The sequence below is a fragment of the Panthera onca genome, chromosome D2, assembly GCF_046562875.1.
Source record: "Panthera onca isolate mPanOnc1 chromosome D2, mPanOnc1 haplotype 2, whole genome shotgun sequence".
In the NCBI taxonomy this organism is placed as follows: domain Eukaryota; kingdom Metazoa; phylum Chordata; class Mammalia; order Carnivora; family Felidae; genus Panthera; species Panthera onca.
In genome coordinates this window covers 54,867,030-54,891,273 of record NC_138349.1, presented here as the reverse complement: position 1 = coordinate 54,891,273, position 24,244 = coordinate 54,867,030, and the positions used below count along the sequence as shown (strand labels likewise).

The 24,244-nt window shown below is 40.4% G+C and overlaps 1 protein-coding gene across 7 annotated transcripts in view; it reads right to left on the bottom strand.

Moving 5' to 3' along the window:
• ASCC1 (activating signal cointegrator 1 complex subunit 1) overlaps nt 1-24,244 on the bottom strand; it is a 112,306-nt gene that overhangs the window by 58,885 nt on the left and 29,177 nt on the right. For all 7 annotated transcript variants that reach the window (XM_078434348.2, XM_078434352.2, XM_078434351.2 and 4 more), the window contains exon 6: nt 3,129-3,265. In XM_078434348.2, coding sequence (XP_078290474.2) covers nt 3,129-3,265 — 137 coding nt within the window. The remainder of the gene's footprint in view (nt 1-3,128; nt 3,266-24,244) is intronic.

Here is a 24,244-nt window from a genome sequence, read left to right as displayed (position 1 = left end):
CCTCAGAAATAAGTTAATTTTGCACTATGTGCTTTTTAAACAAGTATGTGTGGCAGAGGAGAAAGTAGGAGAAGAGGGCTGGCGGGGGGAGGGGTTGCTTTACTAGCTGGTTTCAAATCTTTTCAGCTTTTTGAAAAAAGCCTCTTCAAAAAAATTTTTGCCTGCACTGCAGATTTTTGGCAGTGTAACTCTGTCCTATTTCAAAAGCTTTGCTGAATTTGAAAAACTACAATTACTGTTTTCATCCTGTCATGTCAAAAATTCTTAGGAACTATTAAGGCTGCTCTTCATTTCCTATGCACACCAACCCTGACATGCTTAAAGGGCTCAGATTTGGCATTTAGTCACAAAAGGCACCAGGAGACATAAAAGGGAAGAACTCAGCTAAATCCTCACATAGCTCAGGATAAAGCTTCAGTGATTAAAAACCTGTGGCCTGATTTTCACAGGTAAGAAAACAAACACTTCCCTAAACAAATAATTTATCTACCTTTAAATTTTTCTTAGCAGGATTACCCTCATGGCAGCCAAGAAAGTGCAGCTGCTTTCCGTTTCGTTTGGCAAAACATGATCTGGAAATAAGTTAAAGTATCAGGACTAATTCCTAAACCAGATAAAATTGCTCTGCTTTGTAAGGTAAAGCATAAAGTTGTATCGTATGCAAGGAAATTGCAAATATCTAATTACAAACAATGATTTTGAATGTTAGGTTAAGATGGAGAGAGAACAGTTAGGTCCATCAGTGAGCAAAGATCAAGACAAAGAAGTATTCTTTGCAGACTGCAAACCCAGTCAGCTTATGATTTTGCTCAAGAAAAATACCTTGTCTTCAAAACTGTAAAAGAAGAAATGGCCCACAAACAAGTCACCCTATTACATAGTTTTATTTACAGCATATATAAGAAAATGTAACCCTTTTACCTTGTCTTACGCAATGAACTAGGTAACCCACTTCTACAAGGCCATATCAAAATAGTATGGGGGGGGGGCGCCTGGGGGGCTCAGTCTGTTGAGCATTCCACTCTTGATTTCGGCTCAGGTCATGATCTCACGGTTCATGAGTTTAAGCGCTGCATAGAGCTCCACACTAAGTGCAGAGTCTGCTTGGGATTCTCTCTCTCCCCCTCTCTCTGCTCCTTACTTGCTCTCTCCCTCTCTCTCTATCAATCTCTGTCTCTCAAAAATAAATAAGAAAACATTAAAAAAATAGTATGGGACCTAGGGGCGACTGGGTGGCTCAGTTAGGCGTCTGACTTCGGCTCAGGTCATGATCTCATGGTTCAGGAATTTGAGCCCCGTGGCCAGGCTCTGTGTCGACAGCACGGAGCCTGGAGCCTGCTTCGGATTCTGTGTCTCCCTCTCTCTCTCTGCCCCTCACTCGCTTGCACTCTGTGTCTTTCTCTCTCTCTCTCTCTCTCAAAAGTAAATAAAAGTTAAAAAAAATTGGGGTGCCTGGGTGGCTCAGTCGGTTAAGTGTCCGACTTCGGCTCAGGTCATGATCTTGCGGTCTGTGAGTTTGAGCCCCGCATCAGGCTCTGTGCTGACAGCTCAGAGCCTGGAGCCTGTTTCAGATTCTGTGTCTCCCTCTCTCTCTGACCCTCCCCCGTTCATGCTCTGTCTCTGTCTCAAAAATAAATAAACGTTAAAAAAAATTTTTTTTTTAATTAAAAAAAAATAGTATGGGACCTGAATATTATAAGTGACCAAAAAAGCTCTTCAAGTTATTTAGTTTTCAAATTTCTCTTACTCTTCGTCAGTCTTAAGTAAAAGGAGTAAAGGGTAGGGAAGAGATGATTCTTTAAAATAAAGCTGTTAGGTCAGATGTACATGTAAATTAACATTTTATAGTAAAAAGAACTCTACCCCCAGAATAGCAATGCTTTCCCCGAGCCAAAACAGACTGCTTGGACAGTTTTTGGTATCCTTACCGACTCAAACAATACTACCTGTATTTAAAAAAGAAAATTAAAGTGCATTTCTGAAATACAATAAACACCTCAGTAGGGAATCATGTTATTTATGTAATGTTTGAGTTACTGTGGTAACAGAATAATGGCCCTCCAGAGATGCTCATGTCTTATTCTCTGGAATTTGTAAATACGCTACCTTACATGGCAGACAGACTTTTGCAGATGCGATCAAGGTTAAGGAGTTTTAGACAGGATGATTATCCTGAATTATCTGGGTGTGTTCAGTCAAATTCACGCGTCCTTAAAAACAGTGAACCTGTCCCTACTACGGCCAGAGACAGAGAAGCAGTAACAGAAGGGTCGGAGAGATGCAGTGCAGCTAGTGATGAAGATGATGAAGATGATGAAGACAGAGGATTTGGTCACTAGCCAAAGGATGGGAGTGACCTCTAGGAGATGGGTGTGAAGCGCAAGCAAATGAACTCCTCCCCTGAGCCCCCAGAAAGGAACACAGCCTCGCGGACACTTTAATTTTAACCCAGTGAAAGCCATGTCAGACATCTACCCCAAAAAACTTGAAGATAATAAATTTGCATGGTTCTAAGCACCAAGCTTGTAGTAATGTGTTCTGCAGCACACACAAAAAATGAATACAGTAGTCTATCCTGTTCAACAGATAATGAAGAGAATTTCCTTTTGGAGAAAATAATGGGATGTCCTATTTTTTTTTTTTAATTTTTTTTTTTTTTTTAACGTTTATTTATTTTTGAGACAGAGAGAGACAGAGCACGAATGGGGGAAGGGCAGAGAGAGAGGGAGACACAGAATGGGAAGCAGGCTCCAGGCTCTGAGCCATCAGCCCAGAGCCCGACGCGGGGCTCGAACTCACGGACCGTGAGATCGTGACCTGAGCTGAAGTCGGATGCTTAACCGACTGAGCCACCCAGGCGCCCCTGGGATGTCCTATTAAGAACAAAATTTGCCTACTGACCAAGTAAAATTTAAGGTAGAGTCTTTCCATAAAATTTTGTAAATACATGCTTTAAATCCATTTTAAGCTTTTCAGACAACGTTCCAATGGTTAAGTGTTAACAACTGGGTGAGTTGACAAATCTTGCTGCCGTGTGACTCAGCTCCCTAGTGCAAAAACAAGTCTGTGACACCAAAAAGAAGCCAGTACGAGGTGACCACCCTTCCCCATTCCTGTAGATTACTCACTCAATGAATTCCTCTTTACACTGCTGTAGCATCTCACACGTCTGCTGGATCTCTTGCTCACTCAAAAGTACCAACATTCCAATAGTTAGGTGAAGCTTTCTGGGATTCTGGAAAATGGTGCTATCAACCCCATGATCCTGTTATCAAAGGGAGAAAAATAAGAAACTCAGCCCACATAAAAGTAAATGGCAGGAGGGGTGCCTGGGCAGCTCAGTAGGTTAAGCGTCCGACTTCGGCTCAGGTCATGATCTTGCAGCTCGTGGGTTCAAGCACTGCATCAGGCTCTGTGCTGACAGCTGGGAGCCGGGAGCCTGGAGCCTGCTTTGGATTCTGTGTCGCTGGTCTCTCTGCCCCTCCCCAGCTTGTGCTCTGTATCTCTCGCTCTCAAAAATAAATAAACATTAAAAAAAAAAAAAAAGTAAATTGCAGGAATACAATTTAGAGTCCAGAGATAAACCCATGCATCTATGACCAACAGATTTTCAACCAGGTGCCAAGTCAATTTAATGGAGAAAGAAGAGCCTCATCAACAAATGGTGCTGGGACAACTCAATAACCACATGCAAACAAATGAAGTTGGACCCAAACCTCTACCATATACAAAAATTACATCAAAACGGATCAATGATCTAAATATAAAAGCTAAAATTATAAAACCCTTAGAAGAAAGAGTTTTCTTAGGGGAAAATCTTAATGACCTTGGACTTGGCAATGGATTGTTAGATATGACATCAATGGTATGGGCAACAAAAGAAAGAAATAGACAAATGAGACTTCACCTAAATTAAAAACTTTTGTGTATCAAAAGACACTATCAAGGAAGTAAAAAGACAACCTACAGAATGACAGAAATATTTGCAAACCATGTATCTGATGAGGGTGTATATCTATAATATATAAAGAACACAACTAAAAAAAAAACCCCAATTTTTAAAATAGAAAATGAACTTAAGTAGTCATTTTTCCAAAGAAGAAATACAAATGGCTAACAAGCACATAAAGATGGTAACTTCATGAGTCATTAGGGGAATGCAAATCAAAACCATAAGATACCATTTCATACCCAGTAGGCTGGCTATAATCAAAAAAGTAGAAAATAACAAATGCTGGCAAGGATGTATTTAATGGATACAGAATTTCCTCTTGGGGTGATGAAAATGTTTCCGAATAATATGGAGCTGGTAGATGCACAACTCTGTAAACGCACTAAATGCCATTCAATCATTCACTTTAAAATGGCTAATTTTGTGTTATGTGAAATTCCCCTCAAGAAAAATTGTTTTGTAAAAAAGGAACTGACAGCCTGATGTAATGGCATGCCCAGGAAAAACAGAATGCCATCTAAACGTAGGCTCTCAGAATATCTTTTGCTCCTTTATCAGCTTTGTGAGGCCCAGAGCAACCAGGCCTTTTATGGGATTCCCCAAAGAACAATATACTCTTTATAAAAAATGTTGCTTCTATCTTAGCAGACACTGTAGTATTTCCAGGTAAAATACTATGTGTTAAGAATAAATTCTCCCAAGCAAAGAGATGAGTGAAAAATGAATCTGGAGAAATATCTAGACACTGGAGTTGCCACATCAAATATAGCTATCCTTTTGTGTCATTCATCATTCCCTGCACTTTAAATAAAACATTTGTCTCTGGGTAGCAAAAATAGTATATATGCTCCTATATCTTCCTTTAAAAAAAAATGACGTGAGGAGCACCTGGGTGGCTCAGTCGGTTCACCGTCCAACTCTTGATTTCAGCTCAGGTCACAATCTCAACAGTTCCTGAGTTTGAGCCCCACATCAGGCTTCAGGCTGACAGCACAGAACCTGCTTGGGATTCTCTCTCTTCCTCTCTGTCTCTGCCCCTCCCCTGCTCATGCTCTCTCTTCCAAAACAAATGAACTTAAAGTGTAAAAGTCAGTGATATTTACTGTATTCACAATGTTATGCAACCATCAGCTCTCTTTACTTTCAAAACTTTTTTCACCCCATAAAAACATTCTATAATCATTAAAGAATCACTTCCTGATCTCCCTCATTCATCCCCTGATAACCTCTAATTTGCTTTCTGTCTCTTTTGATTTGCCTATTCTGGATATAGCATATAAAAGGAATCATATAATATATATGACTTTCATGTCTGGCTTCTTTCACTTAGCAAGTACTCAAAGCTCATCCAAGTTGTACCACGTATTGGTAGTTCATTCCTTTTTATGGCTGAATAATATTCCATTGTATATATAAAATAACTGGTTTATTCATTCATCCCTTGATGGCCGTTTGCGTCGTTTCCATCTTACAGATATTATAAACAATGCTGCTATAACATTCATGTACAAGTTTCTGTGCCACCATGTTTTCAATTCTTTTGGGTATATACCTAAGAGTGGAACTGGTGGGTCATGTGGTAATTCTATGCTTAATTTTTTGAGGAACCACCAAACTGATTTCTACAACAGCTGAGTCATTTTACATTCTTAGCATTACTGTACAACGGTACCTATTTCTCTCCACCTTTGCCAACACTTACTACTTTCCTTTTAGGGGTGCCTGGGGTGGTTCAGTTGGTTAAGCATCTGACTCTTGATTTCCACTCAGGTCATGAGCTCACAATTGTGAGATCAAGCCCCACATTGGGCTCTGTGCTGGGCATGGAGCCTGCTTCAGATTCTCTCTCTCCCTCTGCCCTTCCCATGCTTGTGTGCACGTGTGCACGTGCTCTCTCTCTCTCAAAAAAAAAAATCTTTATTACAGCCATCCTGGTGGGTATGAGATGGTATCTCACTGTAATTCTGATTTGCATTTTCCTTGTTCACCTATGACGTTGATCGTCTTTTCATATCTTTGTTGGACATCTCTCCTGGAGAAATGTCTATGCAAATTCTTTGCCCATTTTCTGTCTTCTTATTGTTGAGTTATGGAATTCTTTATATATCCTGATACTAGTCCTATACCAGACCATGAATCCCTTTTGAAGGTAAGTAGGTCTCAAGTTTTATTACATTCATTCTGCAAATGAAGACAAGGAAAAGAGTTGAGAATCTTCTCCTCCAACAAGAGCAAAGCTATAATTCTATTTTTGAATTGCAAGTTCTGGGCCCATATTCTAATCCTTGGACAAATAAACCATCCCAAAGGCAGAGAAATGTATTTCTCAAACACAGCTTACATTCTGTTCTTGGTTTGCCAAAGACTGCCTAATTTTTGCCTTGGCAACAGGAGTTAATGGATTATTCATTTTGTAAGTGTTAATGGAGCTTGAGCTATTTTTATATCTGATGAAGAGTTTTGTGATTCTACACATCAACCCAAATTGCCTCATTTAATGAAAGTGATTTTAAGGAACAATCAGCTTTGAATGTGTCAAGGAAGGCAAAGTGCAGTATTTGTCACCCCAGCTGCTCTAACCTTTGGCAGAACCTGTCATTTTAGAAAGGCATGTGAAGTGTTAAAAAGCCCCTCAAAAGATTCCAATGTGCACAACTCCATCCCAAACTACAGTTGAGAACTGCTCCCTTAGCAATAAGAGCTAATATTTTTTTAGCCCTTACTCTCTTCCAGGCATTTCCTATGCACTTTACATAGACAAACACCCTATGAGGAAAGATGTATTATCCCCATTTTACAGATGAGGAAACTGAGACAAAGAAATAAAGTCACTTTCCCAAAGCAACACTGCTAGTAAGGGATGAAACCAAAATTCAAACCCAAGCAGTCAGGCCTGCACTTTTTATGAATATTATATTGCCTCACTAGTAACAGCTACCCAGAAGAGGCTGGGACAATATGATCATCACTCAAAGGCAAATCCTTACACATTTCAACAAAGCTCACACAATAAATGGATTTCATCATTAAACTAATAGCGCAAATCCCATAATTCTCTGAAAATTGATATTAATATTTGCCTTTTCTTGATATGACACCATAAAAGCATGATCTATAAAAGAAAAAAAGGATGACTTGAACTTGATCAGAATCAAAAACTCATACTTCAAAAGACTCCATTAAGAAAATTAAAAGAGGGGAGCCTGGCTGGCTTAGTCAGTTGAGCGTCCGACTTCGGCTCAGGTCACGATCTCAGTTTGTGGGTTCGAGCCCCACATTGGGCTCCGTGCTCACAGCTCAGAGCCTGGACCCTGCTTCAGATTCTGTGTCTCCCTCTCTCTCTGCTCCTCCCCTGCTTGCACTGTCTCTCTCTCTCTTTCTCTCTCTCTCTCAAAAAAATGAATAAACATTAAAAAAAAAACTTAAAAAAAAAAAAGAATATTAAAAGACAAGGGGCACCTGGGTGGCTCAGTCAATTAAGTGTCTGATTCCTGGTTTTGGCTTAGGTCGTGATCTCGCGGTTCATGGGTTTGAGGCCCACATCAGGCTCTGCGCTGACAGTGCAGAGCCCTTTCTCTCTGCCCTTTCCTTCTTGTGTTCTCTCTCAAAATAAATAAAAAATAAGAAAAAAATGAAAAGACAAGAAACAGAGAAAAATATCTTGGAGAAAAATATTTACAAATCATATATTTGATAAATATAAATATATTAAAAATTCTTAAAGTTCCATAATAAAAAGATAAATAATCCCACTTAAAAATGAGCAAAGAATCTGAATAGACATTTCACCAAAGAAGATATACTAATGACTAAAAAACGTGTGAAAAGATGTTCAGTATCATTAGTCATCATGGAAATGCACATCAAAACCAAAATGTGGGGGCTCCTGGGTGGCTCAGTCAGTTAAGCATCCAACCTCGGCTCAGGTCATGATCTCATGGTTCATGAGTTCCAGCCCCACATCGGGCTCTGTGCTGATAGCCCAGCGTCTGGAGTCTGCTTCAGATTCTGTGTCTCCCTCTCTCTCTGCCCCTCCCCTGCTCATGCTCTGTCTCTCTCTCTCTCTCTCAGAAATAAATAAACATTAAAAAAAAAAAACAAAAAACAGACAATAGCAAGTGTTGGTAAGGACATGGGGAAACTGAACTGCTCACAGATTGCTGGGTTAAAGGGCCATGACATCTGCAATGCACTCTAAAGTAGTTCAAAAAGAAAGAAAAAAAAAAAAAGAGAGAGAGAAGGATAAAACTAAAATAGAGTAAAATATTAACTACGGGTGAAAATGAGTAAAGGGTAGTGTCCTTAGTCTTCCAACCTTTCTGTGAGTTTAAAATTATTAATATCCTATTGCTGCTGTAACAAATTACTACCAACTTGACAGTTTAAAACAGCACAAACTGGGGAACCTGGGTGGCTCAGTTGGTTAAGCGTCCGACTTCAGCTCAGGTCATGATCTCACCAGCTCGTCAGTTCAAGCCCCACGTCGGACTCTGTGCTGACAGCTCGGAGCCAGGAGCCCACTTTGGATTCTGTGTCTCCCCCTCTCTCTGCTCCTCCCCCACTCATGTTCTGTCTGTCTCTCACTCTCTCCTTCAAAAATAAACAAACATTAAAAAAAATTGTTTAAATAAAGAAAATAACACAAATTTTTTATCTTAGTACCTAGCAGAAGGAAGCTCTAGAACTTTTCTTTCCTTACCTTACTCTCTGAGAGCCTATCACTTCAGTCAACCTAAGTTTGCTTGCCAAGACAACACTGAATACCGGGGGGGGACACGACCATGGAGAACACAAAAGAGCAGGAAAAAGAACAGATGGAATACCTAAAGGCCACATGATATGAACTCTTTTGGAGAACTCGGAGTCATAAGCCTTCAGTCTTTAACCGTATGGGAGGTTATATAATGTATATGTAATCCTATTGGACAGTCTTTCAATAAATGAAGAAACTCCCTGAATTCTAGCAATGCCATCTATTGAGAAAACCTTTTCTCTTACTGAATTATCTAAATTTAATGTGGAATGAGAGGCCCCTGGGTGGCTCAGTTAGTGAAGCAGTCAGTTAAGTCTTGATTTTTGGCTCAGGTCATGATCTCACAGTTTGTGGGATTGAGCCCCACAGAGGGCTCTGTGCTGACAGCACAGAGCCTGCTTGGGATTCTCTCTCTTCCTCTCTCTCTGCCCCTCCCCCAATGCACATGTTCCCTCTCTCAAGATAAATAAATAAACTTTAAAAAATTAAATTAATGTGGAACCAATCTTCAAGGCAGTGACATAATCCTCTAGAGCCATTATTTTTCTTTGCTCAGAATACATCATATTCCCAGCCACAAGCGTCTTCACTGAAATGAACAAAGACCAACATCAAATTCTGTACTCCAGGGGTTTTAATTACACTGGGCCCTGCTCCAAGTTCACCATTACTCAGAGCTAGAACTATTTTATTCCATTAGGTTGGACAACCAAGCTGGCGCCTGAAAGTTCTAATGGTGGTGACCTTCCACCCAACAAGAATAAGCAAAGGGTGAAGTAACAGAATTCCCTAGGGCAGGTGTGCCTAGATTGAAGGGGAAAAAAAAGTGTTTCTTATGGCTAAGCCATACCATAAGCCTCAGTTTCTTTATTTGTTAGATAAGGTCTCATCCAAGGAGAAAATGATGCACAAACTACCTCCACAGAAAGCATATGTGCAGTCCTAACCCACAGTTCAGAGTTCAAAGTCACAGTCTTACTGAGCAGTCCCAGGTGCAAGACCTTAACCCTCTCATTCAAACTGCAACTCCATGATCTACCATTAGCCATCACCACACCATCACACGCCCTTCATTGATTGCATTTTTAATCCAGCACCTGGGCTCCACTGCGGCAGAAATGCTGGCAATGCTATCAGCATGAACAAGTAATAAAGAATAGTGAAATCTAAAAATGTCAAGCTTGGGGAAAAGGCCAGTAGAGAGAAGTATGGATTAGATCACCATGGAGCATTCACTCTCTCTGCTTCCTTAAAGCCCTAGGTAGAACTCAATCATCCTCTCCACGCAGATGGGATATAATCAGGTGCATCTGGCAGAGCCGTCAGCAAGCAGAAGGGAAGCCTCCGGGCCGTTACATGTGAGTTAAGAAAAGAACACCTATGAATCTAACCCAAACCTGTACCACCCAGAAGCACTTGCCTTGACAGTACATGCTGAGAGCCAGAGACATAAACAAACAAACAAACAAATCCTCAATTAAATTCACATATATCATCTTCTAGGAGCTCCAGGGATAACAAAGGTTTGTGCTTTAGCTAAGGCCTTTAACCCAGAATACAGAGTCTAGGGTCCTAATTCCAACTCTGTTACAAACCAGCTGTAATTAGGCAAGCCGTTTAACTTCTGACCTCGGTTTCCTCCTCTGTAACATAAAGGAGATGCCTCATTTACCTCTACGTCAAAGGTATTAAGAATTTTTTACGTGCTCCCACAAAACCTATAATTAAGTACAAAATAGGATTTGTGAGGGATCCACCGATTCACTTCTTGATATTCCATGCAAAGAAAAAGAGGAAATAAACATGGAAGCCTTCCCTGTGCTCATTATATTTTCTTTCTTTTTTTAATGGCCAAATCCCATAAAATCACTTCTGGGCAGGTGACACAAATCTCATTCACGTCGGAAAGTTATTCAAACAAGGCAGACTGGTGAAAAGAACATTAATTAGTCTTTGCAACCACACAGGCCTACGTTCAAATTCTAATTCTGCCACCTATCAGCAGTGTGACTCAATCATTCTGAAACCCAACTTCATTATCTACAAAAAAGACAACATTTTCCTCTCAAAGTTGTTCTGAGGATTAAAAGAAATCCGGTACATAGCAGTGTGGAATAAATACAGGCTCCCCCTTCTTCCTGCTTCTTATGTGACCATTTACCACTCTAAACAAATGCCATCTTTGCTCTCGTTTACAAAGCACCATCAAGAGCTAAATTAGGCTCTGCTAAGTCATTTCTATGTAAGAATGTTCACAAACGCTGACTTTGAGAGTCTCTATATGTTATTAATATCTTCAGTATTAATATCTTCAGATACTAAAGTATCTTCAGTTGAATAAGTTTCAGAAAAGAGTTTGAATTCTTGTGGCTTATAAATTCTGTCCAGATGTAATTACAGGAAAAGTGGAAATTCTTAAAAACAAAGGACAGGGGTGCCTGGGTGGCTCAGTCAGTTAAGCATCCGATCTTGATTTCAGCGCGGGTCATAATCTTGTGGGTTCATGAGTTCGAGCCCCACATGGGGCTTCTCACACTGACAGTACGGAGCCTGCTTGGGATTCTCTCTTTCTCCCTCTCTCTCTGCCCCTCTTGTGCGCGCGCTCTCTCTCTCTCTCTCTCTCTCTCTCTCAAATAAACTTAAAAAGCAAAACAGGGGCGCCTGGGTGGCTCAGTCGGTTAAGCATCTGACTTCGGCTCAGGTCATGATCTCACGGTCTGTGAGTTCGAGCCCCGCATCAGGCTCTGTGTTGACAGCTCAGAGCCTGGACCCTGCCTCAGATTCTGTGTCTCCCTCTCTCTCTGACCCTCCTCCGTTCATGCTCTGTCTCTGTCTCAAAAATAAATAAACATTAAAAAGAAATTAAAAAAAAAAAAAGCAAAACAAAGGACAAATATTGAAACATCAGATTTTACGCTGACCAGAAAAAAAAGAATGCACTAAATACTCTTCCCCATTAAAAAGGAGCAAAGAGCATCTCCCCTTCACTAAAGAATGGATCCCTTTTGTCTTTGACGAGCACAATGAAGAGTCAAACCTACTTTTCTTAAAGCTTAACTATTCCTCCATAAGTAAGGTGTAAGCACTAATTAACAATCCATCTACCAACCTATATTTATTCCCAAAGAGAGACACCGATCACTCACACATTAGTAATGGATTAACAGTACACCACCTCTTCAAGGCAGACCCTTTGCTTCTTCCTGATGCCATGCTTTCCTTCATCTCCCATACTGTCATCCGTGGTATTATTACAAAAAGAGCTAACATTTATACAGTACTAGCTAGGTGCCATGCTCTGCATATAGCTTAAACACGTTAATTTATTGACTTATTTACTCTTCATGTCAACAGTAAGATAGGTGCTATTGTTATCCCCACTTTAGAGAAGACTTCTGAAACATTTCTTGAATATGTCCCCTCCTGAATACACCAGCGATCTAGTCTCTTTTTTTCCAACAGACTACATCAGTAGATTCTGACTGCTAGCTGCCTTTGGTACCCCACTCCTTAACTCTCAATCCATTCTCCACACTGCCTTCAGAATTATTTTTCTACAATGCTAAGTTAATCACATGATCCCTACTTAAATTCTTTACTAGTTCCTGACTATAAGATATACCTCAAATCCTTAACCCCCACAAGATCTTTTACCACCTGTATACCATTTACCTTCCCACTCTTCCCTACCCTACCCACTTTCTAGATTCCAATCTTAAAAAACTCCTCACTCTCCCCAGAAAACAGCAGACTAGAATGCTGCCATACCTTGCAAGTGCCATTTCCTCTGCCGAGAATGCTCATCCCCCATTTGCCAACCTGGCATAAACTTTTGCTCTTCCTTCAAGACTCTGCCTCCCTCATTAAACCTTTTTCATCCACTGGAGAACCTCTTCCGTGGGTACCCACTGCAGTCCCTTCTAATGGCACCTATCTCACAGTGCTATAACTATTTCCATAAGAACGCTATTTTTGCTGCCAGAGTATGGCATCTGTAGGAGTCCATTGTTAGTACATAATACATAGCCTGGCAAATCGCAGACATTTAATAAATAGTGAATGAATTCGTAAACAAAAAACATTTACTTGTTCATAACAACTGTTGCCATCCAAATGGTGTAATATATGAATCTTGTAAACATTTCTTACTTTCCTACCCCATAGGAGGACTCAGGAATTTACAAGTTTTCTTACTACCAAGGACAATTATTCCATCTCCCTCCTAAATTAGTTCATAAGATAATTACAAATCCCACAACTCTCCTTATATATGAAGAATCCTAAATTATATACCAAAGCTTTTACATATAAATTTTCTTCAGAGGAATAACACTAAACAGAAAAATAATCCCAATTGGGGGAGGGGAGACCCAGAACCATTAGTCATTTCTGCCCAGTGTCAGCCTTCACACTACAATGTGAGCAGAATTATGTAGTTTCTGGAGCTATAACCTATTCAGGTTCTCCAGGCAGCCTGAGAAATCCCCTGTTGCTATAAGCCCTCAGAATGTTCCACCAAACACAGTTTTGAATTACTGTTTTTCATTACTGATGTGCTTTCTACCGGACCCTGCTGTGAGATAAAATGGAATTATAGCAGCATTACCAGCTATAGAATGACTGAGAGATATACAAGGTTTTAATATACTTCTTGAACTCACAGTGAGACATCTTTGAATCTTAATGCAAGAGAGGAAAGAGTAAAAAAATAAGGCACAGTTTATCTGCAGATCACACAAATGAAAAATACCTTGTTGATGTCTGTGAGCAGCTAAATCCTACATTAAATACTCAGGCTCAGAGAGTTGAAGCACAGGGATGATCATGATAATGTCTGTAGTGAAATAACATTTCTTATAAATTGATCAGCACAAAAGAAGATGATTTCAGAAAACGCTCTTCTAAAAGGTAAGTTCAGTTTCCTTGGAGAGTCAAGGGTAAGGTCAAGGACGAGCATGCTACCAAATAAAGAGAAAAGAGGCCAAGTATTTGAAAGGGAGAAGAGTTCAAGGAAGGGTGAGGGAAGGATAGGATGAGACCTGGGAGTAGAAAGGTCATCTGCTGTATCTAAAATGTGACCTTCACAACAATGTTTAAAAATGAAAACTGGGGGGCCTGGGTGGCTCAACTGGTTAAGCATCTGACTCTTGGTTTCAGCTCAGGTCATGATCTCACAGTTTGTGAGCTCAAGCCGTGTTGGGCTCTGGGCTGACAGTGTGGAGCTTGCTTGGGATTCTCTCTCCCTCTCTCTCTGCCCCTCCCCTGCTCGCAGGCTCTCTCTCAAAAATAAATAAGTAAACATTTTTTAAAAATGAAAATTAATATCTGTGGTAGGCAGGATTCTAAGAATGGCCTTCAATGACTCTCAGCCTCATGTAACCCCCTCTCCTCCTCTGACTGGGGGGTGGAACTTGTGGATGCGATGAGACATCACTGCTATAATTACACTATGTTACATGGCACAGCTGACCTTAAGATAGGGAGATTATCCCAATGCACCTGACCTATACACATGAGCTCCTTAAAAAAGGCAGAGGGTTCTCTGATGACAAAAGTCAGAGATTTGAAACACAAGAGGAATTTAATAGAAGCTAGTCAAGGAAATGGGGCCTTCAGGCCTACAGCCACAGAGAAGTGAATTCTGCCAATAACCTGAACACATTTGGAAACAGATTCTTACCCAGGGCCTCCAAATAAAAGACCAGTTTGGGGGGTCATCTGGGTGGCTCAGGTGGTTAAGCATCCAACTACTGATTTCGGCTCAGGTCATGATCTCATGGGTCATGAGATTGAGCCACACATCAGGCTCTGTGCTGACAGTGCAGAGCCTGCTTGGGATTCTCTTTCTCCCTCTCTCTCTGCCCTTCCCCCACTTGTGATCTCTCGTTCTCTTAAAATAAATAAACTTATGGGGTGCCTGGGTGGCTCAGTCGGTTAAGTGCCTGGACTCTTGATTTCAGCTCAGATCATGATCTCACAGTTCGTGAGTTTGAGCCCCATATCGGGCTCTGTGCTGAATCCTGCTTGGGATTCTCTGTCTCTCCCTCACTCTCTGCCCCTCCCCTGCTCACTCTCTCTCTCTCAAAATAAATAAATAAACATTAAAAAAAAAAAAAAAAAAAAGACCAGTTTGGCCAACACTTTGATCTCAGCCATGTAAGACCCTAAGCAGGAAACCCACTGAACCCACCAGGTCGTCTTATCTACAGAACTACTACAGGACTGTGAGATGGCAGATAGGTATGTTTTAAGCTGCCAAGATTGAGGTAATTTACTATGCAGCAACAGAAACTAATACACTAAATAGGGTACAAATATAAACTAATAAACTCATAGTTCATAGTACCTTTCACCCCTCCCCCCCAGAGATCCCAAAAGGACTTGATATATTTGGCATAGGCTACACAGGAGGATAAATTCACCTTTTAAAAATAATATTAATATTTGATAATAATGTTAATAAATTACTTTAAAAAGATCCTTCCATCCTGATTCAGGATGAAAGATGGACATCCCTAATGAACAAAAGTTCTTCTTTTTTAAACAATTAGGGAATAAGAGGGGCACCTGAGTGGCTCAGTTGGTTGAGCATCTGACTTCAGCTCAGGTCATAATCTTGTGGTTCACGAGTTTGAGTCCCACTCGGGCTCACTGTTGTCAGCATAAAGCTCGCTTGGGATCCTCTGTCCCCTTCTCTCTGTCCCTGTCCTGCTTGCACTCTCTCTCTCTCCCGAAAAAATAATAAATAAATAAACATTAAAAAAATTCACTTACAAAACCAAAACAATTAGGGAATAAGAGATGATTTGAAGTTGAAAAACCCAAGCACAACTAGGAAGGCTTTGCTATTCTTTTTCTAAATCCTCAAATACTATGTATATTACTATCCAATTTTAGTAAAGGCTGGTCTCATTGAAATACTTGCTCGGGGCACCTGGCTGGCTTAGTCAATGGCGTGTGACACTCTTAAATCTCAGTGTTGCCAGTTCACGCCCCACGTTGGATGCAGAGATTACTTAAAAATAAAATCTTAAAAAAAAAAAAATAAAAAAAAAACCACTCACTGAAAGACTGGTGAAACTGGTTAACAGACAAGCAGTCATCAAATATCTTCAATTTCTTTATTTTTTCAATATAGTTTTTACATTTTATAAGTAATCTCTATGCCTAATGTGGGACTCGAACTCCCGACCCTGAGATCGAGAGTAACACGTTCCACCAACTGAGCCAGCCAATTTCAATTTCAACACCACTCACGTAATTTCCTGCAGTGACTCCCAGAACTAACCTCCTGTATTTGTTATATTGCATTGTATGAATTAGAGCAGTTACTAGGTCGCACACAACCCTGTACCATTCACTCTACTTTAGGATGGCAGCACCCGCTAACTGCAATATCTTGGGCAAGTTACCCTCCCTAAATTTCCGTTTCTTCATCAGTTAAATGGAATACTAATACCTATCACACAGGGACAGACTGCAGATTAAACAAAATAAACACAGGAACACTATCCAGCACACTGCAAGAGCTCAACAATTACTTGCTATTTCATATGTCACTCAATGTTGAATAAGTGAATACAAATAGTGGTAAACCCAGCCCTGTTTATCATATTACAAATTATTAGAAGCATTGTTCATAATAGCCCAAAAGTGGAAACAACCCAAATGTTCGAGTGATGAATACAGGAACAAAATGTGGTATATACCCATACAATGGACTATTTTTCAGCCACAGAAAAAATGAAGTAGTGTTACATGATAAACCATGGATAAACCTTGGAAACTTTATAAGTGAAAGATGCCAGACACAGAAAGCTACGTACCATATGATTTCATTTACATGAAATATTCAAAATAGACAAATCCATGGTGAAAGTAAATGAGTGGTTGTCAGAGTTTGGGAGGAGGAGGCAACGGGGAGTAACGCTTAATGCATAGGGATTTCTTTTGGGGGGCAATGGAAATATTATGGAATTAAGACAGTGGCGATGGTAGCACAATGTAGTGAATATATCACTGAACTGTGCACTTTAAAAATGGGAATTTTATGTTATATTAATATCTCAATTTCAAAATATATGAGAATATCTCCTTTAGCCCACGGAAAATTAACTCCCATAGCACTTGTCCTTCTGCCATCAAAAACTATAAAAACGAAATAAAATATATAAAACAAATGTTTCTAGACATTAGATTAACAGATGGTCCTGAACGGTGACACCTACGTTAGGAGAAAAAAGCAAACTGAACCCCATCCTGGCTTTTTGAGTGGAGACAATTTCCAGACAGTGGCACAGAGTGGGAAACCCAGAGTCCAGTGATCCCAATGAGTTGAAGTGACAAAAAGTGGAATTCAGGAAATGAATGCCAAGGCAAATAAAATTTGAAGGGCCAAGTGTGAAAGAGGAGGAAGCTAAGTTTAAAAAAGATGGGAAGTGGGGAGCTCAAGAGATCTGCATAAAGTCTCTTTGAGACTCTGGCTGAACAAAAATCTGCACATGCAGAGGGTGAAATCCACAAGACAAGAACAGAAGCTGTAAGCCAAACAATACCCAAAGCTCAAAGAGCAGGTAAACACTCAAGTTCTCACCAGCCAGAGGGGACAGACCATTCTGTCTGTCTAGGGCTAAATTAGCCCTAGAGTAAAGAATACTCTATTCTGTCCTTAAGGGGCTTAAAAACAAGCTTTGGGAGTACCTGGGCAGCTCAGTTGGTTAAGCGTCCGACTTCGCTCAGGTCATGATCTCACAGTTTGTGGGTCTGAGCCCTGCGTCAGGCTCTGTGCTGACAGCTCAGAGCCTGGACCTGCTTCGGATTCTGTGTCTCCCTCTCTCTCTGCTCCTCCCCTACTTGTGCTCTCTTTCTCATTCAAAAATGAATAAAACATTTAAAAAATTTTTAAAATAATAACAATAATAATAACAAGCTTTGGAATGATTATGCTGATCCACAAATAACTGTCTTCCTGAACAAAATTTTAAGACTCTCTAAAGAGAAAAAAAGTTGCTCTTAATGAAGTAAATTCACAATGTTCAGCATCCAATAAAAAATTACCCTACATGCAAGGAGAAAAATGTGACCCATAAGTATGTAAAAAACCAGTCCACAGAAATAGATCTAGAATGCTATCATACTAATGGTATTGGTGGACAATGAGTTTAAAATAGCTATTATAAATATGCTCAATAGTTCAAGGAAAACCTAAAGATACTGAGAAAAGGGTGTTTTAAAAAAAGAAACAGGGGGCGACTGGGTGGCTCAGTCAGTTAAGCATCCGACTTCGGCTCAGGCCATGATCTCATGGTTTATGAGTTCAAGCCCCGCGTCAGGCTCTGTGCCGACAGCTCAGAGCCTGGACCCTGCTTCGGATTCTGTGTCTCCCTCTCTCTCTGCCCCTCCCCTGCTCATGCTCTGTCTCTGTCTCAAAAATAAATAAAACATTAAACAAATTAAAAAAAAAAAGAAACAGAACTTCAACAGGTAAAAAATAAGAGCAAAAATGAAAATCCCATTGAATGGGATTAATAACAGATTAGAAACTTGAAAAAAAAAATCAGTGAACTTGAAGACATAACTACAGGAACTATCCAAACTAAAGCAAAGGGGGGGGGGGGGGGAAGTATGGAAGCAAAATGAACAGAACTTCAGTAACCTGTGTACCAGTATCAACTGATCTAATATATATGTAATCAGAGTTCCAGAAGGAGAAGAGGAAAAGAAATAATAATGCCTGAAAATTATCCAAACATGGAGCAACATCAGCACAACAGCATCTAATAAAATCCAAGCCCTCATTCCCCCATGAAAATACCAAATAAACAACAAAAGACAGACCAATGTAGCTTTGGGAAAACTCTAGAAACTAATTACAAAGCAGCAACAACCAAGCAAATGCCTAACCCTAACCAAGAGAAAGCTGTACTCAAAATGGTAGGAAATTTCAAGTTTTCTCTCCACCCTTTGCCAGACTCCTTCCTCAGGGGAGCACAACAGGTCAGGAGGAAGCCACTCAATTTCCACTCGTTCATGAGGGCTGAAGGAACAGTGAAAGTAGCCTGCAGTGTTCTGGCTTGTTAGGTGGCTGTCTGAAGAACTGGTTTCTGTCCTGCCTGACTTGGAGTGCTGCTGGGAACAGTGGCATAGTCTGGACAACATGCTGGAGGCCATAAGTAATGCTGAATTCTGCCTATGAAGCAAGAGAGCTGCAGGAGAAAGCAGACCTACAGTTATCTGGGGGCAAGAGATTATAGGCAAAGGAATACAACAGAACTACAAAAGGCTCCCAAAAAAAAAAAAAAAAAAAAAAAAAAAAAAGCAGTGGTGAAATCTTAGCGAAATTAAGGCACTTAACAGCAGCCATGTATATGGCTTGGCACACACACAGGCCAAGGAAGACACATCCCCAGAAAAGATTTGAGAGGACCCCGAAACAAATCTGAGACAATTTAAGCAGCAAAATAATTAAGCACAATAGTAAATTATAAGCACATGGAAAAAACTGAAATTCATGAAACCATACCAATAATAGATAAATTTAAAAGTAAAGAGAGAAGGAAGGTGTCCACTTGTATGAGCATGTAGAAAGCTGAATACCAAATGCAGAGTAAGTACTAGAGTTAGAAAATTACCATTTTGAAATCATCATGGTCAAGACCGGATCAAGTAAAAATCATCAATGGCGGCTAAGTCCAGGGGAAATGTTGATGAGGAGAAGGGAATCTGCATGACCTTAGAATATCTCCCTACAGACTTATTAGTTGTAAGGGAGATACAATATAGTTATTATACTTAGGAGAAATCGGGCAAATCTTGACTGGATATAACATCACTTATGAAAAACAGATGAACATTTATGCCCCCAATGTGATATTTTCATAAGAATACAATATCACCTATGCAAATACTCTGATTGAGAAAGTACAGGGGCATGCCTGGGTGGCTCAGCCAGTTGGGCATCTGACTTAGGCTCAGGTCATGATCTTGCAATCAATGAGTTTGAGCCCCACATCAGGCTCTGTGCTGATAGCTCAGAGCCTGGAGCCTGTTTCAGATTCTGTCTCCCTCTCTCTCTGTCCCTCCCCCACTGATGCGCTCGGTCACTCTCTCTCTCTCTCTCTCTCTCTCTCTCTCTCAAAAATAAACATTTAAAAAAAAAAAGTATAACATCAAGCTAACCATGAGGAAACACAGGACAAATGCAAAAAGAATGCTGTTTTTAAGGCTTATTTTTTTTATTTGAGAGAGAAAGTGCAAGCACATTGCAAGTACAAGAGAGGGGAAGAGGGAGAGAGAGAGAATCCTAAGCAGGCTCCATGCTCAGGGTGGAGCCTGAGGTGGGGCTTGATCCCACAACCCTGGGATCAAAACCTGAGCCGAGGGGCACCTGGGTGGCTCAGTCGGTTAAGCAACTGACTTCGGCTCAGGTCATGATCTCATGGTTCATGGGTTCGAGCCCCGCATCGGGCTCTGTGCTGACAGCTCAGAGGCTGGAGTCTGCTCGGATTCTGTGTCTCCCTCTCTCTCTGTTCCTCCCTTGTTCATTCTCTCTCAAAAATAAATAAACGTTAAAAAAATTAAAAAAAAAAAAAAAAAAAAAAGACCTGAGCCGAAATCAAGAGACGGACACTCAACCAACTGAGTTACCTAGGTGCCCCAAGAATGCTCTGTTTTTAAAAGAATGTTGGAAAGGACTGTATTCTTCAAAAATGTCAATAACATAAAAGTCAGAAAGGCTATGAAATGCTCCAGCTAAAAGAGGTTAGAAAAGGCCCTTCACCCGTGAGGCTGAAGGAAGGCAGCTCTTCAGAGCCAGCAGGGAGTTATACAGAACATCAGTTCTCTCTCCCAGAGAGAACCTGCTGCACGAGGGATAAAAGGAGCAAAAAAAGACAAATAATAGTCAAGGGAAGAAATGCAACTATTAGGGTAAGGCCAGAGAGCAAAAGGAACAATGAGACGAAGGTTACTTTGCAAGGTTGGGGAGAGGAACATAATGGCCAAGTAGATGGCGGGCGAGACTCTTGGAGGTCTATGCACAACTCAAGCCAGTTTTCCAGTAAGTCTTAACCCTGAATGCTACAGCAACAAAGAATGGTCTTCAAGTCTCAACCCAGAAACAGGACTAGAAACTCGGTGGAATTGGCATTACTGACTTTCCCAGTACACAAAACTAAACCATAACTTGAAGACCTTCCCTAAGAGGAGTGGTCACGGTATCTGTATCCCAGATTGGAGGAACAGGGAAGGCCCAGGGAACTTCAACAAACAAATCAAGGCACACGTGGTAGAAGGTCCAAACACTCTACCACTATAAGCAAGGAGAAGCTTTGTAGAGGACTGACCAGTGGGATAGAGCGGCCAAAACGCAACAACAGAGTGCACGCAACATACATCAAAAACACTTCCTAAAGTGCCAACCCTGGACAGTGTATGACCCCCTTTTTTTTTTTTTTTTTTCAACGTTTTTTTTTTTTTTTTTTTTTATTTATTTTTGGGACAGAGAGAGACAGAGCATGAACGGGGGAGGGGCAGAGAGAGAGGGAGACACAGAATCGGAAACAGGCTCCAGGCTCCGAGCCATCAGCCCAGAGCCTGACGCGGGGCTCGAACTCACGGACCGCGAGATCGTGACCTGGCTGAAGTCGGACGCTTAACCGACTGCGCCACCCAGGCGCCTCTCCCCCCTTTTTAATAGAGTAGTACTCACAGGTGCAGGACACATAACAAGCTATTAAAACACGCAAAAGACAGAAACTTAGCCAAAATGACAAAATGGAAGCATTCTCCCCAAAAGAAAATTCAGGAAAAAATTACAACCAGAGAATTGCTCAAAACAGAACAGAGGTTAAACATAAAAACTAAATGCAATTCCTGACCTTACCCTGGAACTTGTATTGGAAAGTTTATAAAGGATCGATCATATTAGAGCATATGAGTATTTGTTATACTATTTCTTTTCCCAATTTTTATAAATTTTAAATTATTTCCAATTAAAAATAAAAAAGCAACTAAACATCTTACACATAGAGGAACAAAGAATTTTAACAGATTTCTTATCAGAATCTACATAAGCCAGAAGACTATGGAATAATGTCTTTATGGTGCTGAGAGAAAAAAACTATCAACTTAGAATCCTATAGCCAGTAAAAATTATCTTTCAAAAAAGATGACCTAAATAATTTTTCAGACAAATAACAGCTGAGAGTAAGTGTTTCCAGAAGACTTGAACTATAAGAAATCTTACAGGAAGTTGTTTCTATAGAGAAGCAAAATTAATGACAATGAGACAAAGTCAGAAGTAAAGAAAGAGATGATGTAGTGTAAGGTTCCTCACTGTACATAAAATAGTGTAATATTATCTGGAGGTGATGAATTAAGGGCGTACATTGTATACCTTAGAGCATTTGCTTAAAAAATGAACAGGTATAGCTAATAAGCCAATAGAGTTGATGAAATTAAAAATTTTAAACACCTGGGGTGCCTGGCTGGCTCAGTCAAAAGAAGTGTGCAACTCTTGATCTCAGGGCCATGGGTTTGAGCCTCATGTTGGGTGTAGAGACTGTTAAAAAACAAACTTTAAAAGAAAAAAAGTAGCTGTTTAAAAATAAAATAGGGGTGCCTGGATGGCTCAGTCAGTTAAGTGTCCGACTTCATCTCAGGCCACAATCTCATGGCTTGTGAGTCCAAGTCCCGCACTGGGCTCTGTGCTGACAGCTAAGAGCCTGGAGTCGACTTCAAATTCTGTGTCTCTCTTTCTCTCTGCCCCTCCCCTACTCATACTCTGTCTCTTTAAAATGAATAAATGCTAAAAAAAAATTTTTTAATAAAATAAAATTTTTAAACACCCTCAATTCAAAAATTGTAGGAAAAACTTGACCAATGAAAAGACAGGATAAAAAATTGCAAAATGGTAGATCTAAAGCCATCCATATCTATAATTACATTAAAAGTAAATGGTCTAGGGCCACCTGGGTGACTTAGTCGGTTAAGCATCCAACTTTTGGTTTCAGCTTAGGTCATGATCTCACAGTTTGTGAAACTGAGCCCTGTGTCGGGCTCTGCGCTGACAGCACGGGGTCTGCTTGGGAATCTCGCTCTCTGCTCCTCCCTACCACCCCCCCCCCCGCCCCTGTCTCTGCCCCTCCCCTGTCCACACACTCTCTCTCTCAAAATAAATAAATAAACATTTATTTAAAAGAATGTCCCCTCTCACATTTTCTATTCCTCACAATACTGGAGGTCCTAGCAATGTAATAAGTAAAAGAAGTAATAGACACGTAGATTAAAATGGAAGAAGTAGGGGTGCCTGGGTGGTGCAATTGGTTAAGCATCCGACTCTTGATCTCGGCTCAGGTCATGATCTCACAGGTTTGTGAGTTCACGCCCCACATTGGACTGTATGCTGATGGTGCAGAGCCTGCTTGGGATTGTGTCTCTCCTTCTCTCTGCCGCCCAACCCCCCCACCCCGTACACATGCCCTCTCTCTCCAAGTAAACTTAAAAACATTTTTTTAAATTTTTTAAAAATAGAAGAAGTAAAACTATCTTTATTCACAGATGGTATGATTATATACATAGAAAATTCTTTTTTTACATTTTTAAAAATGTTTATTTCTGAGAGAGAGAGCGAGCAAGTGAGCATGAGCAGGGGAGGGGCAGAGAGAGAGAAAGAGAGACACAGAATCCAAAGCAGGCTCCAGGCTCTGAGCTGTCAGCACAGAGCCTGATGCGGAGCTTGAACTCATGAACTGTGAGATCATGACCTGAGCCGAAGTCGGATGCTCAACCAACTGAGACACCCGGGCGCCCCTATACATAGAAAATTTTAAGGAAACAACAAAGTAACTTGGTGTGAACTGAATTGTGTCCCCCTAAAATTCACATTGTTGAAGTCCTAATTCCCAGTAACTCATAATGTGACTATACTTGTAACTACGGCCTTTAAAAAGGTAATTAAGGTAAAATGAAGTCCTACAGGTATGCCCTAATCCAATATGGTGGTGTTCTTATAAAAAGAGGAGACTAGGGCACAAACACACAGTGAAGACCATGTGAAAACATCAAAAGAAAACAACCATCTACAAGCCAAGTAGAGAAGCCTTATAAGAAACCAGCCCTGGGGCACCTGGTTGGCTCAGTCTCTAAAGTGTCTGACTTTGGATCAAGTCATGATCTGTTGGTTTGTGAGGTCGAGCTCCACATCTCTTTCTCTCTCTCCCAAAATAAATAATAAATAAACTTTAGGGAAAAAAAACAGAAGAAGAAGAAGAAAAAACCAGCCATTTTAATACCTTGATCTCAGACTTCCAGTTTCCACTGTGAAAAAATAAATTTGTATTGTGTAAGCTATCCAGTGTGTGGTATTTTGTAAGAGAAGCCCTAGCAAACTAATACACAATTACAAGAATTGATAGGTGAATTTAGCAAGGTCACAGGATACATACACAGTTTAACATACAAAAATCAGCTGTATTTCTTTTTCTTTTAACTGTTTATTTATTTTTGAGAGACAGTATGCCAGCAGGAAGAGGTAAAGA